The 20,380-nt window shown below is 39.2% G+C and overlaps 1 protein-coding gene across 4 annotated transcripts in view; it reads left to right on the top strand.

Annotated features, from left to right (window-relative positions):
• Positions 1-18,791, top strand: part of SH3KBP1 (SH3 domain containing kinase binding protein 1) — a 231,739-nt gene extending 212,948 nt beyond the window's left edge. For all 4 annotated transcript variants that reach the window (XM_075096619.1, XM_075096609.1, XM_075096638.1 and 1 more), the window contains 5 exons: positions 10,184-10,293; positions 11,673-11,798; positions 14,147-14,418; positions 15,836-15,899; positions 18,407-18,791. In XM_075096619.1, coding sequence (XP_074952720.1) covers positions 10,184-10,293; positions 11,673-11,798; positions 14,147-14,418; positions 15,836-15,899; positions 18,407-18,448 — 614 coding nt within the window. In that variant the 3' untranslated portion in view covers positions 18,449-18,791. The remainder of the gene's footprint in view (positions 1-10,183; positions 10,294-11,672; positions 11,799-14,146; positions 14,419-15,835; positions 15,900-18,406) is intronic.
• Positions 18,792-20,380: the final 1,589 nt, after the last annotated feature.

The following is a 20,380-nucleotide window of genomic DNA, read 5'->3' as shown; positions in this document are numbered from 1 at the left end:
GGAGTCACACTAGGTTATTTTTCTCTCTTCTCTTCACCCTCCTTCCTTCTAAGTTGGCAGTGCAGGAGAGATGTTTGCTGGGGTGGGTGCTGCAGTAAGTGTCACTTGGAAAGCAAGGTGCTCTGACTCCTGTCCCAGGGCTGTAAGCAAAAGCCGCGACAGCCATCTTCCACCTCTACTTAGAAATACGCCGGCGACAGCTGCTGCCGTCGCTCTCCGCAGTCGCAGCTGTGCCACGAGAGACCTCTTTTTGTAAAAGGCAGAATCAGGGTACCCTGAACGTGTAAGCATTACTACCTTTCGCTGGTGGCATTAAATGTTATTTCAATGTGGTGGTTTCTGCCCAGGCTGCTTTATTAATATAACATTTCTGTAAAATAGTATACGTTCAACAGCCAAACCTGCCTTTTCTTCAGAGTTGAAAGCAGAGCTCTAAGTTATAGATGGATTTTAATTGCAATTTAACAATAAAATGCTAAACTGATTTCACATAGGTTTATGAGCTTTTCAGCATCCATATGTCTGCTTTTTTTTTAACCTGCTGCTGTTGCTATAGTTTATGATAGTAACGTTCTTCTGGAGAAGCAAGTAGTATGTTTTTTCCAGATTTTCACTGGGGATAAACGTAGAACGTTAGAAGCTTGTGATAACTTGCATCAACATTTTTATTGTAGAGATTAATATAAAGGAATGGGATTGAAATGCAGTCAAATTCTACCATTTAGTGTCTGTTACTCATGTTTACAAATTTGCTTCAAAGCATGTAAGCTTTTGCTTACTTGAAAGAGAAAGCTATGACTGTAAATAGCATTTAGTGGTCTGATGGAAGTAAACTTTTTTAATCCTTGTGCTAGTTTCCTTGGAATCATTATCAGTATAAAAGCTTAGAATGTTTTGTATATTTCTGGGTGTTTTTTCACAACCTATAAATGGCTAGGTAGGAAATTTGATTTGTAGTCATTTTTGTTTGTTGCCAGAACTTAGGTGGGGGTTTTTTGTGGTGTTTGTTTTTAATGGAGAATAGGAGCCAATAAGAATCCATAAACCAAACCACATACACAACATTTTGCAAAGGATTTTGCTGATGACGTCCTGTTACCACTAACAAGTGGAACCGATTGAGCACAAGGATAAAGCAGCATGAATACTTAGATAAGTATAACTTGGTGAGGTCAAACCAGAATGGCGTTTACAAGGGCAAATCATGTCTTTCTAGCCTGTTAGATGCTCTTTAAAAGAAATAAATTATGATTTTGGAATGAAAGTGGACCCAAAGATCATAACTGATTTTAATTTTCAGGAAGCTTTTGATAGCTTGTATAAAATATTGTTAAAAAAATAAATAGCCTTTAAAGAGAGGGTAGAGCAATAAATTAAAACTTAGTAAGCCAAAACTACTCACAGTGGATTAATGTCTTTTACCGCGAGAAGTTTGGAGTTCAGGACAGTTTATGGGGCAGTGCAATTGGAAAGACTTATGATAAATGTGTTAGGTTTTTTATTTATTTACAAAGAGAACAATCGGTTGGAGAAATCTTGTGACTGCATGAGCTGTTAGTAAAAATGATGGATGAGTGAGTGGAGTTGTCCCAGTGTATTCCAAAACGCTGATGGATCGGGCAGTGTGAGTCCGGATAATATTTAACTGTGGTATGTGTTACTGGTGTTGCCCCAGTCTCATGTGCTCTGTGGGGAGGACAGCCTCAGCTTCTCTGGGGTTCATCCTTCCAGTCAAAATGGATCTGATTAAATCTAGTAATTTGATGTCTTTTCAGTAATCCAAATTCACACCACAAATTAGAGTCGAGCTATGTGACAAGATGAGGATTAGCAGTCACCTTTGAAGGAAATGGGAGTTAAATGGCCTTTGCAGCAGCTGGGTGTATGACCATTCTGGTTACTGGGCTTCTCTATTCCTCCATTAGCCCCAACACAATTCTCAGGCAGTTAGACCTCTCAGGGAGGACAGAGGAAAAAGCAGCAGTCAACTGCAAGTTGCCTCACCCTTTTTCATGCTTATGCTAAGTACTGATGGTAAATCATGGATACTAAATGAATACTACAGCACACTCCTGGCTTGTTTGCAGTAGTGATGTTAAGCTGGACAATGACTGTCGCGTTCTCAGTGTTTACATCCTACAGCCAGTCTAAAAGTCTTGTCCTTTCATTCAAAGCAGGGAGATGTACAAAAACACTGGAGAGACAGTTTTGGTTATAAAAGCAAACCATACTAAACCTGGATGGAGAGCAGTTTTCCATTCCATGAAACCTTTTTAAGGATTTCTGAGTTGATTCCTTTTTTTTTGTCATGATGAGACCCAAATCTTTACAGTGAGGGAGGAGAAGATATGGGATCCTTCCATAAGCCCTCTCCCAAAAACCAAACAAGTGATCAGCAGCAACAAAATCAGTAATTCCATCAACAATTGAGAAGCAGTACGCAGAGGGGAATTGGAGAACGCAGGTTCAAAACTTGTATTCTCTCTGGGTCCCCTATTCTACTACATCAATATGTTAAACATTGGGGTTTTTTTCAGAAAAGGCATTTTTCTATTTATGCTCTAAGTAATATTCCATCAGTGGAACAGTGTTGTCTAATCAGAAAACACCACCCTTAAAAACATTCTTACCCAACTTTATTGATCAGGAAAGCCACAAATGCTTGAGCAAGGCTGACATGATGTGTAGTACTGTGCATAACATTCTGTCAGTTGCATATATAAAATGTTATTTTTATGTCAATGTTAGTGCATGGCTTGATTTCTCTAGCATGTTCGGCAGAGTTGTGACTTGACATTTAAATTTTGTGATGATAATACAGCACTGATTACAATTTTGCAATCTGTACTGAGAACTGCAAGTCCTGTTCAGCAACATCACTGCTGATTGTAGATATAATGGCAGCTATTACCACTGTTGTTCATGCCTTTGCTTCTTTCCACAATCCTTACAAAAACCATTGGAAAGCTAGCCCTCAGAATATATTATTTAAAAGGAACCATTCCCCATTTCTCCTCACTTCTTTTGTTTTCTTTTTCCCCATTTTCAGTGATGCCTTTACTTTCCTTTCCACACATCTTTCATCCAGCCTTTCCTATTTACATCTCTTTGCCATGGGTATCTCTTCTTCATTTCATGAGGGTAAGGCTTATTTTTACCATTTCTTTTCTGTCCTGTCTTTGCTTTAGTTGACAATATGTAACGAATACAAAAAGATGTATCTTGTATAACACCTAATGGGTACATGGCTATTACAGATTTATTTTTTTAATTAAAACTTCAAATTGAGCGTACTCTGACAGAAAATTTTGCACCATAACATTGAAACAAGAGATCATTATAGTTTATTTTATTTTACCATAAAGACATTTTAGTGATATAAGTGACACATATAGTTTGCACACACTGTTTGTCAATGCTGTGGTTTCGTTAACCTGTTCTTACAGACAGATGGTGTAATCACAAAGTTCCATGCATGTATCTCATTGTGATGTCCGTACATGTTACAAACCAAAAATATTTAGCAACATGCTAGGATGGTTCTCTAGCCTGAAAGAGGAAAAAAGAAACAACAAAACAAAACATAGAAATCTGAGGAGCACTTGTTGGCTCTCAGTGGAATGTGTACAGTCATGTCAACCAAGGCTTGGTCTCCAGTATTGCTGTGGTTAAATCACAGTAGTTATATCTGTTGTAAAGTCTTGTGTACCAACAACTGTTCCTGGATTGACAGTGGCTTTTTGAGCCTAGTTGAAAATGCTTCCAAAGCAGCAGAAACTAGACTGGAAGTAAGCCCTGTTCTCCCAACAGAAAAGTAGGTAGTCCTTCTGTTGAATTACATTGATTTCAACAGCCTGAATTCATGCCTTATTGCATAACTTGACTTTTTTTTTAGGTTGAGTATTTCTTTTTAATTTCACAAAGAATTGTTATATCTGAGGGCCAGTGCAACAACAGAAACATCTAGCGCATATAATAGCTTGCTGGACTGAAAACTAATGCTTCAGGAAAATTACTGAATTATTCCAATTAATTATTGGTACTGAGTTATTTCTGCAAGTCAGAATTAATACTAAGTCTTTTAACTATATACACACGCACACACACTTTGGAACCCTGCAATCCTGAAACAAGTCCTGTTTATCCAAAACAGGCTTGCTTTGAAATCATCTAACACTTAAAATCTTACGGATTTAAGCTAAGTGATTTAAAGAATAAGCCACAAAGAAATAGAAATATATATCTATTGTGGAAAAGCTCAGTTAATCCACACAAGAAGCAGTTTCTGTGCTTTGCAAACAGACTGAGCTGCACAGGCGCTTCCCACACAGAGCCAAGCAGACACATCTTTCCAATATTTTTCCTGGCTCTTTACACATTTTGCATAGTGTTTATGAAAGCATTTAATAATCTTCATCAGTGCTAATGTAATGCACATATGCCTTCACTGATTCCTGCTGAAACATATAATGTTGGTATGAATGTTCTTAGGAGATTTTCTGAAAGCTGGTTAACGTGAGTCCATTTTTCGGTGTTTCCTCAGACTTCATTCTTCAGAGCATTTTTTGGTAGATCATGGAGTACTGGCCAAACCCATGTTATTAACCATACTCTTTTTCTGTCCCTTCCCCCAAGCCGGGTGCTAACTTGCCTAGAAGGGCAGTTAAAAATACCCTGCTTGAAAATATCTAACAAACAAACAAACAAAAAAATCTTCAGTATATCATGTTTCCTTGAGCTCTATTTGCAGTTGTTCTAGAGCTGTTACGTGCCCATATTTGTTAGAAGAGGTGATCACTGTGCCTCTCACTGGAAGAAAAAGAGATCTAATAAGATTTGGCCCACGCTAGGGAAAAAGACAACGAATCTTTCCAGTAAAAGGTTGTAGAACGGAGTGGCTTTGTCTTTAAATCACAGGCTGTTATACTGTGAGGCATTATAATTATTTTGCCTGAAGGCACAGAGTAAAAGTTGGAAAAAAGAAAATAAGGGTTGGAGGACAAAATGTGACTCATATAATGAAGACCAAAATCTGCTTCAACCAGTTATTTCTTTTTATGCTGCTGTTCATGTTCCTTTTAATAGAGTGAAGCAAAGGAGCAGAATTACCCAACTGGGTTTAGTTGTAATATTTATGTCAGTGAATCAAAATCACTCATAAACATAGTTGTGAATTGTAAATATTGTAATCAGGGATATGTTAATGGTCCATTATATAAATTAATTGGGTCTCTTGCCCTGGAGGGTCCAGAAAAAGGCAGTAATCCAGAAATTTTAATCATTCTCCATGTGTGTCAAGTTGAGGTGCCTGAAAACAGCCTATCCTTTTCTTCTAGCTCAGTTTTCTTGACCTTTCAGTTCATTCTTGGCATCTTCTGAATCGTTAAAAATAAAATCCTTATGAGGGCACTGGCAAGTGGTTAGCAAAGCTCATTATGGCAGCTTTCTACGTTCAGCTATTAAAGCGATAAAAGTCAGGGTTGAAATGGGAAAAGATAATTGTACACTTTAAGAAAGGTGGCTGTCCTGGGAAGCCAGATGGGCTGAGCTGTTTCCCTCCAGAGCAAAGAACCATGCAGGCAGGCCTCCCCAACACATCGCTGTTACACTCCTGAACACAGTAGCCCTGCAGCCAGGGAGCCCTTCTGCTGAAAGTGCATTACCCAAATCTTAAAAAGGAGTCTGCAGTTCATGATGGGTGAGATTCTGCTGCCCTGACCCTGGCTGGGAGCATGGCTGCATTCCTTGGAGGGTACAATGCTGTTCAGCATGGAGAGAGTAGCAGAATCTGGGTGCTTGGAGTAGTAAAATAATCATGGTCTTCTGAAAACTGCCAGTAATACTTGGATTTTTGTTTGAGTTGTTTTTACGTAGTACTATGTATTGAATGGACATTAATGCAGACGATTTTGTCTGTAGTGTCTCAGTCTCATTTGATAACTTTCAGGACTATTGTATTTAAAGACAGTATACATACCATTTCACAAGCATATTGTCAATCTTCTAAATGTATTGAAGATGATTATGAAACGAAATCTACCTCTGTGGCTTTTATGGCATTATCTTCTTCAAATTAACTGAACACCACCTTTGCCTCATTTCTTCCAGCCCTGCTCTATTTTTGTTCTATGAAACCTCGCCGTTACCATTCTGAATGTGTTGATACTGCTATTATCCATCACTTTCCATTTCTGTTTTCTCAAGGTGAAATCTCGCTGCTAATTCAAGGAGCTTTCTGTCTTCATTATGTATAAATTACTTTGCCCAAAGACCAAAAAACCTAACCATAAGATAAAGTTGAGGCCAAGACACATTTTATGCCAGAATAGTAAATGCAAGGGGGAAAGGGGGGAAGGAAGGAAGCATAGCCATTTAACTTTTTCTTTCTTGGGTTTTTTTTTTTGAGGGATTGAAGGTTGTTTTACAGGAAGGTGCAAGTCTAATGAGCTGAGAGTTTTTTCCTTAAATAATTTTTTTCCTGGATCTCAGCATTTTTTTTAAAACACCATCATCATGCTTTAAATCAATAACCGTGTCTCCCAGTGAACACAGCAATGGGGAAAAATATCCTCCTCTTAGCTGGCTTGGAAGGATTCCAGGGAATAATTCTTGCACAGCTAACATTTTTCATATTTATTAAATATGTTTGCTCAGTAAGCCAGACATTTTATCATGTGCTCTATACTAGTGTATTAAATTACTCTGATGTCTTTTTCCCCGTCTCATGAATTACTTCATGAATTACTTCATGAATTACCAGCTTCATCAGCAAGACTAATAATGATGAATGCATCTGTTTATTTGTAGAACAAGTATCAACTCTTTTTTTAATTAGGGAGTGCCACTGTTAATTGAAGGATGCCCTCAATGTTCTGTGTGTTCAACAGAACCTTCCTTACTCTTTATTACTAACAGACATAGAGAAAGCTGGATCAGTGCAGAGTTCACATCAGTTGGATGATGATGCTGTGAATACAGTAGACTGGACTTCATTTTTAATGACATCCCATTTGGTCCAGTTCAGGAAGGTTTTACATTTTGCTTATTGAGCAAATTTAAGCTCCCAATTTCTGATAGCTAACTAAAATAAAATCTCTGCATTTAATGATCTCAATGAATATAAGTCACACCCATATAACTTTGCTTTCCATTAGCAAAAAGTAATCAAATAACCAGTATAAGTTAATTCGTTACTGAATCTACAGTACAGATGACAGCAAGGCAGAGGTCTCCTGAGTGGCTGTGTTCCTTAGTTTCTTTACTGTATGGGAATTTTCCTGATTGAATACTTCATAGGTGATGACGATGGAATGTGGTGATAACCTTAGATGCAGAGCAGATTTGGGAGCAACAACCACATCTAAATAAGGAGAACAAACAGGGTGGGGATAAAGGGCATACGGAAATACTAGAAATGGATTTACTATTTTAGAATTGTACCAAGTGTTGTCCTTTACATTTAAATAGAATTTCATTTATAGTGTCAGCTGAATGGCTGTGATTTCACTAGTTTGGCAGAGATTTTACCCGTGGAGCCATTCCAACGGGTGTTGGAATGCTCTGCTCTTTTTTTTAAATTCAGTGCAGGTATGGGCTGTTTTACTTTATTTTTATGTCAGAAATTTTATGTCAGAAATGCATTCAGAAGTGGAAAAAAAGAGAGGATTCCCAGTATATCTTGATAATACAAGCTTGGCACAGAAATGTTCATCTCTCATGGTGTTCATAAAATGCACGGAGCAGATTTTACCTTCAAGTGCTCATGGATCTCAAGGACACAAATTCACACTGTTTATCGATACATTTTACAATTTAAACATAAATATTTGATTATTCTGATAAAACATAGAACTCTAAGTAATTATTAGTTTATTTAAGCCAACAAAACACATTGGATTAATGCCTTCACTGTGTTTTTCCTTGATTGTTTTCTACATTAGTGTAGATACTTATCATTTGTAAGAACAGAGGAAGGGACAGGGGCGCTTGCCATGGAAGTGGCAACACGGAGAGAGAGAAGTCATGCACAGGAGCCTTCCTAGGCTGCAGGATAACTTCAGCCAATTTGCTGCCCCTCAAAGCAGTAGTCTGCTCTTCCTCTCAGTTCTAGCAGCTTGTATCAGTCCTCTGGTACTGCCACTGATCTTTCCTTCAGCATAGCTATTTGTCTGGTTGGGGACATGCTGTTGGAAAATGAGTTGGATTAAAACCAGCTCAGGAAAAAAAATAGTAAAAACAGTTAAGTGGGAAAGAGTGGTTGGGACAAATGGAAGGATTGCTTCAGCCTCCATTTGTACTCATGTATGTGAGCTTCACGTTTATAGACGGGTGTATATTTTTGATGGCAATACATTCTTGCTGTACAAATTAACAAAGGAACACAGTGGTGAAAACGAAGACAATGTATTAGAATACGTCACTGATTTGCTGTGTGGTCTTAAGCAAGTCATTTAATTATCTCATGCGTCAGCTTCAAACTGGGTATTACTGGAAACCAGCTCTTACATTTGCATTTCCCCGCCCCCAGAAAATAAAGTTTCACTTCCTTTTCTCCTCTCCTAAAACCCTGAAGTTCTGTAGGACTCCAGATAGGTTTTGGGCAGCCTGCTAATGTTAGCTCATTTTTACTTGAAAAGTACTGTAGCCTCACCTGATATGTTGGGTACAGTTGCGGCATCAGGTTGCCAAATTCCCATTGACAGACTGGGTGACCTACCTTTGGATGTAGGTTGCAGCAGTCAATAAAAAAGCAATGAGAGAAATACCTGCTAGAGGACAGCGGGGTCACTGGTTATGTATAGGAAAAGTTGCTCCAAAAATAGAGTAGTATTTGGAGGTGAATAACCTCAGCCTATTTCAGGGCTATTGAAAGAGGTCTCCTGCTGTTTTTCTTCTTTTTTTTTATCTCCCAGAGATGGAAGAATGTTGCTGAATACGGAATGTCTGATCCCATTTACTTCCTAGCTGACAAATCTTGAGTACTTGGAATCAGTTTAAGCGTCCTTCAGTGTTTATTGCACAGGCCCATTAATTAATCTGTTTTTCCATTGTGTCATTTTGTACGATGGGTGTAATACGGCAACAAAGCTGGATCTTCAGAGATTCATTGTTCTGTAACAGTCCTGAAAATTAAGTGCCCAGTGTAGGTAACCATTAACTTAAAAGCTATTCCCTCCTACATGTGTGCAATGAAAAATAGTCTCTGAATAATGAATATCAGTCCAGTCTTTGATTCATGTCTGAAAGTCATTTTACAGAATTTTGATTTATCTTGTCTAAAGTACCTCTTGTATGTTTTCTGACTCATTTGTGCTTAACATATGCATTAGGGCATTTTGAAATGGAGGTGAGTGAAACTGATATAACCCATAAAAATAGATGAATGGTGTTAAGCCATTTGATTCAGGCATGTAATCACGAGCTGCAGTATTCCTTCAGCCTTCACATCGTTCTTTCACGTAAACATGCTAGCACGTGGCAGGATTCAGTAAACACTTCCCCAGTGCATTTCACTAACCATGAAGACAGTTGAGATTGCAGTCAAGCAGATCTGTTTTTCCTGGGCTCTGTATGGCTTCAGGTGCCTGTCGGAGTTTTTCCTTACCATGACCTCTGAACTGCTGGAGATATTCCTCTCACCTGTAGCTACTGAAAGCTATGCTGCCTCCAGCTTCAGGTGTCCGGGAACCTGCAGATCACTTCCAGCTTGATCATTCTGGCTCTGTGCTCCCCTAAGCAATTGCTGCAGGTGCAGCGCTGGCAGTACAGGTCTTGAAAAAACACGTGCACTGTCTTATATCTCCAATTATTCAGGAGCAAAAAATGCTAAATCCTTTAATAGCAAGATGGAAATTTTGAAACTGTTTGTTCCATGCCATAGGACCCATGTTGCCATTTAGCTTTCATTATGCCAGAAACAAAGTCAAAGTCTCCTCTACATGTTCTCCCTCTGGTTTATTGTGTTTGAGATGGAAGTGTAATTGTGCTTGGCAAGGATGACTAGATTACAGCTGCCTTTGACTTCCAGGTATTTTTAGGGCTGTCATGGTGCCTAAACATGTGCAGAGCCCTGTGAGACAATGGGGAAAATGGGATTTCATTCTTTGAAATTTGAAAAAATGTTGCTTCTTTCCCTTGGAGGACAATTTCAAGAAAACCAAATCAATTTTCTTTTATTTTTAAGACTTGGAAGGTTTTGACTCTGTAATACCAATTGCTGAGAAGCTTAATCATCCAACTACAACCAGACCAAAAGCTACTGGCAGGCGACCACCCTCCCAGTCTCTCACATCTGTAAGTCAATTTTCCTTTTCTTTTCAATTTCTTTTTTCTGATTTTTTCCCTCCTCCTATTTGTGTTCCCTGGTGTTTTTACTACGCTTACACAGCCATTCCTTCACACGTACAGTGAGGCAGAGAGATGCAGCTCAGGAAAATTAGTGTCAAAAGGCTGCCAGTGTTTTGAATACTGATGTTTAAAATATTCCCTCCCTTACAAGATTAGTACCCCCTTATTTGGGTGCTGCCAAGTATTCCTTGCCAACTATGACTGAGACCAGAAAAATCCTTTATAAAAATCTTTGGAATAAACTAGTTTGTGCAAAGTATGAAGGATTTTGAAAGTGTTTCCCAAAAGAAGCATTTCCCTCGGTTTCTCTAGGACATTTATCAGATTTTGAGGACAGACACTTTCAGCCTTCAACAGCTCTCCTTAAGCCACCGTATGCCTCTTCTTATTAAGTTCACAACTGTAAATATAAGGGCAATTTAAATTTCACTCTCTAACATTTGTCTTCAGACAAGTTGGTCTCATAAACCATCCTTTGGAAACCACTGCTTAGTTTTTCAGTGTCCTTTTCTTTGGGGTTTCAGGTTTGTTTATTTCTGTGCTTTTTCATTCTGGAATATCAGAATGAGAGCAACTACTGATGGTTACACGCGTTTGTGTTGCTGAAGAAAAACAAAGTGGAGGGAAAATAAAAGGATTATTGTGACACTAATAAAATACAAAAAAAAAAAAAAAAAGAGCTTTCAAAATTGACCATGTACATAAATATGGAAACCTAAAAGGCAAGTTCAAGGTATTTCTTCCCCTGTCAAATCTGTGGGGACAGGAGCAGGGTTGGAAAGAACCTTCCCTGTTTGTACCTTTACAAAGAGGCCATGCATGAGGCAGCCCTGCAGTGCCAGCAGGGTGCACAGGCAGCAGCATGGATGCATGGGTCCTGTGAAGAGCAGCAAAGCGAGACCTGCACTGAGCAAAGCTGTGGCAGAGCTGCCCAGGTGCTAGGGCTGACACCCCCACAACACAGTGCTCAGCGTCCTAGCCAAGAAAGGTACAGCTCTTCTTGCGAACAGGAAGGTGCTTTCATCTTATGACATCATGTAATGCAAAGATGTCAATTAATGTTTAATTCAGCTCTTAAGTATATCTAATTTCAGAAATGCTTTAAAAGCATTATAGCCTTGAAAACAAGATGTAAAAAAAGGGGGGGGGAGGGAATGGTGGTGAGGAAGAGCTCTGATTTTAAGTATTGTTACTTTGAAAATTATAACTAAAATAAAAAAGTCATCACATAAATGCTTTTCTTCTTCCTTTGCTAAAATATTGTACAATGAAAATACCTGCTTTTTTTTTTTCCTCTCTTGGGGTGTGTGTGTTTGTCTACATAGTCATCCCTTTCAAGCCCCGACTTCTTTGACTCACCAAGTCCTGAAGAAGAGAAGGAAGAGCATGTTTCCATTACACACAAAACTATTGAAGTGTCAAGGAAATCAAGAACTGTTACAATATCACAAGTAAGTTATTTGCAATATCGCTGCTTAACGTCATCTCATGCATCTTCATTTTTTAAAACAGTATTCAAATATTTATTTTTAAAATTTAATTCAACACCTGATAACTGGTCCTTTAAAGAAGCTTAAAACAGTAAGGCTTACTAAAGGTCATTCTGTGTTTGAAATGCAAGTCTAACCAGACTGTGAAAAAATCCTTCCTAGCGTAAATACATTTCACAGAAGGGAAATAAATTTTAGAAACAAAGGCCCTTTCTTGCAGCTGTAAATTAAGTTTATGTTAGAAGAGTCTGTCAGCAGAGAAAATACAACTCTTTCACCCACTCCAATAGTATGTGAATTTAAATTTGCAAGTATAATCACTTTTTATACTGGTATAATCGTATTCATTTTATAAGCTTGTGCCATTCTTATTGTAAATCGGTAGAAAAAACTATAGGATAATAGAATATTACAGAAGGAGTATGTAGATCAGGCTTTAGAGGTTGGAGCTATTTTTTAGTACAGAGGATGCATTTAATAATACATATATTACCTTCTAATAGTATAATAAAAGCATTTGAAAGGTGAAGTCACACACTTTTGTGATCAAGTTATAATGTTTTGCTATATAGCTCCCTCTTCTGGGAACACTTGCATTAAGGAATGCTCTTGGGCCAACATTCGTAAATTATATGCGGGTACACCAAGGATGTAGGTGTTCTTGTAGAACGAGATGACTGCTCCCAGAAAGTAGCTGCTTGAGACTTTAATGTTGATAGCCAGTTAAGCGCTGGAATAAGGTATTCAGTGTGGATGACTCCAGCTGCGCCTTGTTCACTTGCTCCAGGTTTGGACTCAGCCTGACGTCTCTTGTTGGTCCAAAGGAAAGACAAAGGAAAGATATCAACTGATATAAGGTTTATTATCCATGAAAGAGCCATTTATAGGTACACATTACACACACATGCACACAAGAGATATATATATATAAAAAATCTTAAAAGAATTTTGTTAAGGTCATCAAGTCAAGCATTCAAGCCACTGGAGTGATTCAGCTTTCTTGTGATTATAATGCCATTTTTATTTCTTTGGTCACACTGTTTTTTCAGCAGAACACTTTTTTTATGCAACGCTTGGCCAAGACAGGTTCTGTGCTCAGTCACGCTCATTTGGCGGGGAAGACTGTTCTCCGCAGAACTCACTGGATCCTGCTCTTCCCTCCCCATCACACTTTCGCCTAATTTTCATCTGACTAGCTTTTCTCTCAGTTACTTTGTCCAGCTAATGCCACCGCCCCAGCCCCCAAGTCCTCACTTACAATGCCTCTTTTTGTTTCCATACCATTTTTTCTCAATATCTTACCCTATTTGCCATTCAACTTCAGCATCTCTTTTCCAAAGCCAGAGTTGGAGGGTTGCCTAGTACTTTTTCTTACTCTTGGCCAAATCAGATTTTCAGGTACTCCTGGTAGCTGTCATACAATGCACACAATTAGCACTGCCAAATAACAATATGGTAAATAATTAAGACTCACTCTAGTTGCCATTGTGATAACTGTACTTGTACACTGTTCTGTGTTATGCAGTGAAGTAGCTGGTCATGTATGGTAGGTGGACTTCAGTTTTTCTATACTTTGTCTAATAAGTAGAGTACTGGATTGCAGTTCAGGAAACATGGGATCCCTCTGAGCTAGCCACATGGTTCCAGGGTAACAAGGATAATGCTGTGTTTTTCTCTTAAGTTCCTGGAGTAGTTATGGAGTACATTCATTTCTTATTAATGTATTATTGTTTTCAAGTCATGGAGTTTTGTTTTTATATCATATCAACAAACAAGGAATATTTTGCTGTTTTCGTAATGCTAAGGGAAACATGTAACACATTTTTTAATTTTTAAAAAACATTGGGTGTTGAAGATTCCTTCAATGGTTAGTTGATGATTATAAATTTAATCAAATGCAAAAAAATACAACTTAGATTCTTGGCTGTGCAGTTTTGTGCTCTGCAGGAGATGTCCATGTATGTAGGTATGTTCTCACAGACTTCTGACAGAAGCACTGAGCGTCTTTCCCTGATTCGTTTCACTGCTAGGTCTGAGATCTTGGAAACACTTGTTGCTGACTGGTTGTAGCCACTGTGGAAAGTTTTACTGAAGCTGCCTGAACTTCTGCGTCCCAACTAGAGCCTCTCTCATGTACATGTACAAAGATAACATCTATATGTTGCATTTACCTTGATTTGGCCAAAGCTGTCCGTGTTTGACTATGGACTTTCAACATTACTGAAGAGCAGCAAAATACTTAATATTTGTTAGAGGTCTGCTTTTCATAAAGCTTCCTCCAGACATTAATGCTATTCTTTTTGTTGCAGGTGTCTGATAACAAAACTTCCTTGCCTCCAAAACCAGGAGGTTTGGCTAGTGGCAGTAATGTACAACCATCTCTATCCCCTTCACCATCACCTGGATTTCACTCAATTGCTATGGGAACAACAGGTCACAGGTCAAATTCCCCATCCCTGTTCGGTACTGAAGGAAAGCCAAAGACTGAGCACTTGAGCCAAGGTCAGACTGCCCTGGAGGAGCTGAGAACACAAATTAAGGAGCTAAAAACCATCATTGAAACCATGAAAGACCAGCAAAAGTAAGTCCTGCAAATCACAGCTGTAGGTGGGATGCATCCATTCATGCATGGTGGTGGCAGTTTCTTCCTGAGCTTGCCTTCATGTATGTTATTCTGCACAGTTTGCCTTCGTATTTCATTTCCTGACAGAACACGTTCAGGGGTGAGAAGCTCAGGAAAAAAGGACACTATTAACCTGTAACAACTTTTTTTCCTGTGTTATGGCATAAGCAGGTATTTATCGGGTGTTGAAGAAGTTAAGTTACAAGCTATAAGCAGTGAATAAGGTTCTTTTGTTGTTTAATTTGCCAATAACTATTTGGGAACTCATGTGCATTGATCTTAATAAGCATCAAATAGTATTTGTTCTAGTTGTCGTACAAATTCCTACAAGTTCCTAAAATTATTGAATCAATTTGTTGTTTGACTGTTAGCACATTTTCCCAGGAAGCTCTTATTACAGAAGTAGTAACTGAATTTTGATAGGACACTTGAAGATCTTTGTGTTTATGACCCTGAATCTTACTATTTTAGTGTTGGGCATCTTGTTTTTTACGCTGCTCATTTCTTAGGAGATACTGGGGCTGGTGCCTAGCTTTCGCTATTCCTGAGAATATTTAACATTTTGTAAGTTAAACATTCACTTACATTGTCAGTTGTGTGTAGCCCAAGCAGAAAAAACAAAAGGGAAAGCAGAGTGCAGAGACTGTGGTAGAACAGAGGTGTGGGGTAGTTTGGGAGGAGATGTGGGAGGGCATGGTTCAGGCTGGATTTAGCCAGCGAGCCTACAGCTTCACCCCTTTGGCTGACCCCAGCTCCTCTGGTCTCCCTGGCCCTTCGTGCAAGGGCTGCTTCCACCTACTGGTTTCTCTCTTAAGGTGAGATCACCCAGTGGGAACATGAGAAGGTGTCTGCTCCTTATAGCTATGTTCCCCTTCCCAACAAAGAAGGATCACAGCAAATCCATATTTGGGATCATTAAGCCTTATAAATGAAATTGAAGTTTACATTGTATTGCTGGCATAAATGGCTTTTAAGTGGCTTAGGTATGTGGCAGCATGGGCAAGATTTGTGTACAGCCTGTTTCTGTAACCCAACAACAGCCGATCCATCTACATTTTATGTGGAAAAAAGGCAACTGAGTGCTGATACAGTGTTGATACAGCTAGGCCAGAGCAAAGCCTGTGGATGCGGGGCTGTTAGGAGGAAATGTATTATTCATTAGCCATATGGGGTGGGGAGGGTAATGTCCTTTTACAGAGTCTTACTTCTCTGTGGTGTAGCATGTAGTATACAAGAGTATACTGACTGTAATTAGCTGTTCAGAGGCAAAAAGGCAACTAGAAAAGCAGGGAAAATATGTCTCCAAGAGGTGATCTTTTGTATTTTACTAATTTAATCGTTCCCATTCCAAGATTTTTTTGCATTCTTTTAACAGAAAAGAGATTAAACAGTTGCTGTCTGAGTTGGATGAAGAAAAGAAGATCCGTCTACGATTGCAGGTACTTAAATTATTTTTAATGTTATGGAAGTATTGGCAGGTTTGACTTAGCCTCAGGTGTGGAACATAAAACTCTACTAAAATACTTTGATTCCACTGAATCAAAAACTACTAACATTACTGAAAGGGATATACCTGTTCCCTTCATAGTGTTGCCAGTTTTTGTCATATATATTGCAATACTGGGTTTTGACTGAAAAGCCTGATAATTACCTAAAAATTTATCAGTACAAGTAGACACATTTAAAAAAAAGAAAAATTAAACATAATATAGGATTCAAACCAAGATATTTTTTTTGGCTCAGTTTTAATGGCTTGATTTTGTCACAAATGAAATAATGTCTTTTTAAATTATTTGCTCTCTCCCAAAGCTTTATATTTTGTGTCAGGCTTGTCTTAGTGTTGGTATGCTTGGAATATCATTTCATAGAGCAAGATTTTTATGTCTGCTTTGCAAACTATACTCAAGTTGTCTGTACTAAAGCATCCTAAACAATACGAAAGAAGGTGCTCTGATTAAGAGCCCAGTTACTACTACCGTAGTTGGTGTAGCACCTTAGCTCTAGATGTTGTCGTGCTGGCTTAGTCATCTGCCAGGTAGCACGCTACCCTACTTGTGTGAGAGTAATGGAGCTGGGCCTTTGCTAGGATCATTGACTATGCTGCTTTGATATGGCATGATGCTGAAACTGCTTTTCTGTGTTTTGGAGAGTGATGTAGAATCACTGAATCATTAAGGCTGGAAAAGACCTGTAAATCATCAAGTCCAACTGTCAACCGAACACCACCATGCCTCCTAAACCATGCCCTGAAGTGCCATGGCTACATGGTTTTGAACACCTCCAGGGATGGTGACTCCACCACCTCTCTGGGCAGCCTGTTCCAATGCCTGACCACTCCTTCAGTAAAGAAATTTTTCCTAATATCCAATCTAAACCTCCCCTAACACAAGTTGAGGCCATTTCCTCTCGTCCTATCGCTAGTTACTTGGGAGAAGAGACCAACACCTGCCTTGCTACAACCTCCTTTCAGGTAGCTGTAGAGAGCGATAAGGTCTCCCCGCCGCCTCCTCTTCTCCAGGATAAACAACCCCAGCTCCCTCAGCCGCTCCTCATAAGACCTGCTCTCCAGACCCTTCACCAGTTTTGTTGCCCTTCTCTGGACATGCTCCAGCACCTCAGTGTCTCTCTTGCAGTGAGGGGCCCAAACCTGAACACAGTATTTGAGGTGTGGCCTCACCAGTGCCCAGTACAGGGGCACGATCACCTCCCTGCTCCTGCTGGCCACACTATTCCTGATACAAGCCAGGACTTACGTACTTGATAAGTGGTTTAGTATCGATTATATTTTATGTTTTTATGGCAAACGTCAGCTGTACTGGGCTGTTCCTGCTCAGTAAAATGCTTGGGAACATGGCAAAGGGTGGCAGAACTGGGGAACATCAATGTCTGTGCTCCAGGGCCGCCTAAAGAACTTTATGCATGCAACCACATAGCAGTATGGCTTCTAGTAACACACAATTCATGTTCAGCTAAAATAGAAATTTTTTTCAGATACAATCAATGAACATTTTTAATAATGATTATTGATTTAGTCTAACAGGCTGGGTTCTACCTTGAAGGATGGCTTTGCGTCTTTACACAGAGACCTGCATTGATGATTTTAAAATTACAGTCTTAGAGCTGAACACTTTTACTCCAGTTCAAATGTTGCCTATACTGGTAAATATTCAGATGCTAGCCAAGGTGACATTATTAGCTTACATGAAGATGAGAGTCCAAAAAATAAACAGTGCATTAGTTTAAGAGTGCTCTGATAGTCATAAAGTAGCACACCTCTCAGTCCATGTATTAAAAAAGATTGCCTTGATTGTATGGCGCAGTTGGGTGCTGCAGGCGTGGTTGAATACATCTAATACGCTTGCCTCAGGGTTTCCAGTGTCTGGCAGAGGGGCCAAGTGTACAGCTAGGGCTGATAATGGTTTCAGCCACATCCTTTCACCATGTGGCTCTACATCCATGAGAGCCCTTAAGGTGCCTGGAACAAGCTTGATGGGTGTAGGAAGCAACCGCTGTCCCTACAGCAGGAACCATCCCTACAGGAGAGAGATGATAGGTTTTACCCCTCAGCTACCAGTGCTCATTGTCAGCAGTTTACTTGTGCCGGGTGTAAGTGCAGCAGCTGGTGCATGGACATAGTGCTCATTCTGCAAGTAATTCCTGGCAGCGAGCTGTGTGGCTTGTAAAAGTTGTAATTTAAAGGGTCTGAAAGGTCTTGTGGTACATTCGATGCCTATGCTTGTCAAGCTCTGAGGGGAGGAAGCTGTGAGTGGTCATCTTATGCAGCAGAGAAGGTCACTTCAATTTGAGAAATCTGTGGAAATAAGAGTAGTATGAAATCCGTACTTGACATGTGTGGGCAAGATGGAACATGTGCTTTTCAAGCAGCACCGTGTCTCAGTTTGTTAAAGCATCTAATTTCATCACAAATATTTTTGTTTGTTTTCAGATGGAAGTTAATGACATAAAGAAAGCTCTTCAATCAAAGTGAATACTTGATAGGTGGAATGTTGCATTATTCTTCATGACTGAGACTCAAATTTATGCCCCAGCCAAAATAACTTTGTGCCAAATGATTTAAGAATTGCCTCAACATCCCTTTATTTGGAGGATTAGCACAACAGTTTTTGATAGCACAACAAAAATACCAACAACGAGGACAAAATTTCCACCTGAAGCAGTGCTGTGTGGCACTAGTTGTGACTGAAATTGATCTACTTGTGCTAAAGGCTCTCTACTTCAAGATGCTAGATGAAATGAAAACTCAGGCAGTTTAGTCCATAGTGGTACTATTTTGATGATATTTTTCCATAAATAAAGTGTATTTCAGATTATCTGTTTACAAGCTTTATGATTTTGACTTTTGGTTTTTAATTGTCTTTTGTCACAGATTTTAAAATGTTTGTACTGCATATAGCCAGGAATGAATGTTAATGTTGGGGCTGGAGGGATTATTTTTGCTTTGAGATAGAACAGCCTATTTTTTGTTATGGTTTTAAGTTCTGTTAAATATGCCATTTTATTTTCCCAAATCGCCTACACTTGCGTCGTGTACAGTAACGTATTTACAAGAAAGAAACAAACCAACAGAAATCTGGTCTTTGCAATGATTTGTGCCTTTCTTTGCCACACACTGACTGGAACCGGTTGCAAGCCAGGTCTCCCTAATGTAGCTACCGTGCCGACTCCTGTCCCCGGTGTCTGGTGGAGGTCACCTTCTCAGTGTACAGCTGCTCAGTCAGTAGAGCCAGGTTTGTGCGAGGTGGCAGAACAACAGGGCGCAGCTGAGAGTGGCTTTGTCTTGAGCAGCTGTGGCTTTTTAGCTTTCCTGGTTTTGATAGGCCTCTCCCTCAACTTGAATGTTCATCTCTGCTTGATTTTCATTAGATGATTTAAACGCCCGCCTCTGTCCCCAGTTTTGCACAGAGTGAACAGAATATGCATTATTAAAGCAAAAATAAATAAAAGTAATCTATAAAACATGAATAAAAAGTTGTATTATTTCATGCACAAGGTTCTCTATCGTGTGAAACTTTCATTTGCTCTTTATGTGGTATCGTTTGCTGCACTGTGTTGTACACTTATAGGCTGATACACTTTATAGTCCTGTTTTTGCAGCAGGACTTTCTCTTCATCGTTTTATTGAACCTCATCCTTACTTTGTTTCTTCTAATTTCTCTGTTTGCTTTCATCCTTTCAAAACAAGGTCTCTCAATTTCCTGTTTGTGGTTCTGTGTGTTCTTTACCAGCTGCGGAGTATCTCATACCTTGTCAGCAATCTCTGTTGAGTTTATACAACGCATTCAAATAATGGATATTTTTGCATAGCGTGGGGTGAGTGGGTGAGTGGTATTGGTGATGCTTCTGAGTGACAAAAAAACCCACACAAAGGATCTATTTGTCATCTCATGAAATGCTAGAGCTGGCTCCAGCCAGCACATCCTGTTTCCCAGCTCACCACCCTGCCTGCCAGGAGCTGGATGAGACATAGCATTCAGTTGGCTGGTCACGTTCACACATGGTTGGCAGAGTTCCCATAATCTTTTTGATAAGCATAGATATATAAAATACACACACCACCATTCCCGAATCTTTCTTTATGGGTCTCTACTGGCAATACAGAACCTCACTGTTGGGATGATTTCCTCTACCATAGCATCTGCTTCTCTTTTAACAGTGGTGTCTGAGATTGAAAGATCGGATAGCGAAACCTGAGACTGTTTTTAAAAGTCCCAATTCATTGTTCAATGTACTCAAACAGAAGCACTAATAAAATATTTTATCACTGAAATGCTCTTATTTAATAATTCTAAATAACTGCATTAAAATATTTTTGTACAAAGAATTATAGTCCCACCATGGCTTTGCAGCAATAAAGATTTCTAGATTACTTCCCTGTTTTTTGTGAAGTTAGCAGTAAAGT

The sequence above is a fragment of the Phalacrocorax aristotelis genome, chromosome 1, assembly GCF_949628215.1.
Source record: "Phalacrocorax aristotelis chromosome 1, bGulAri2.1, whole genome shotgun sequence".
Lineage (NCBI taxonomy): Eukaryota > Metazoa > Chordata > Aves > Suliformes > Phalacrocoracidae > Phalacrocorax > Phalacrocorax aristotelis.
Note: the sequence above shows the minus strand (reverse complement) of the source record. Positions and strands in the feature narration are given on the sequence as shown.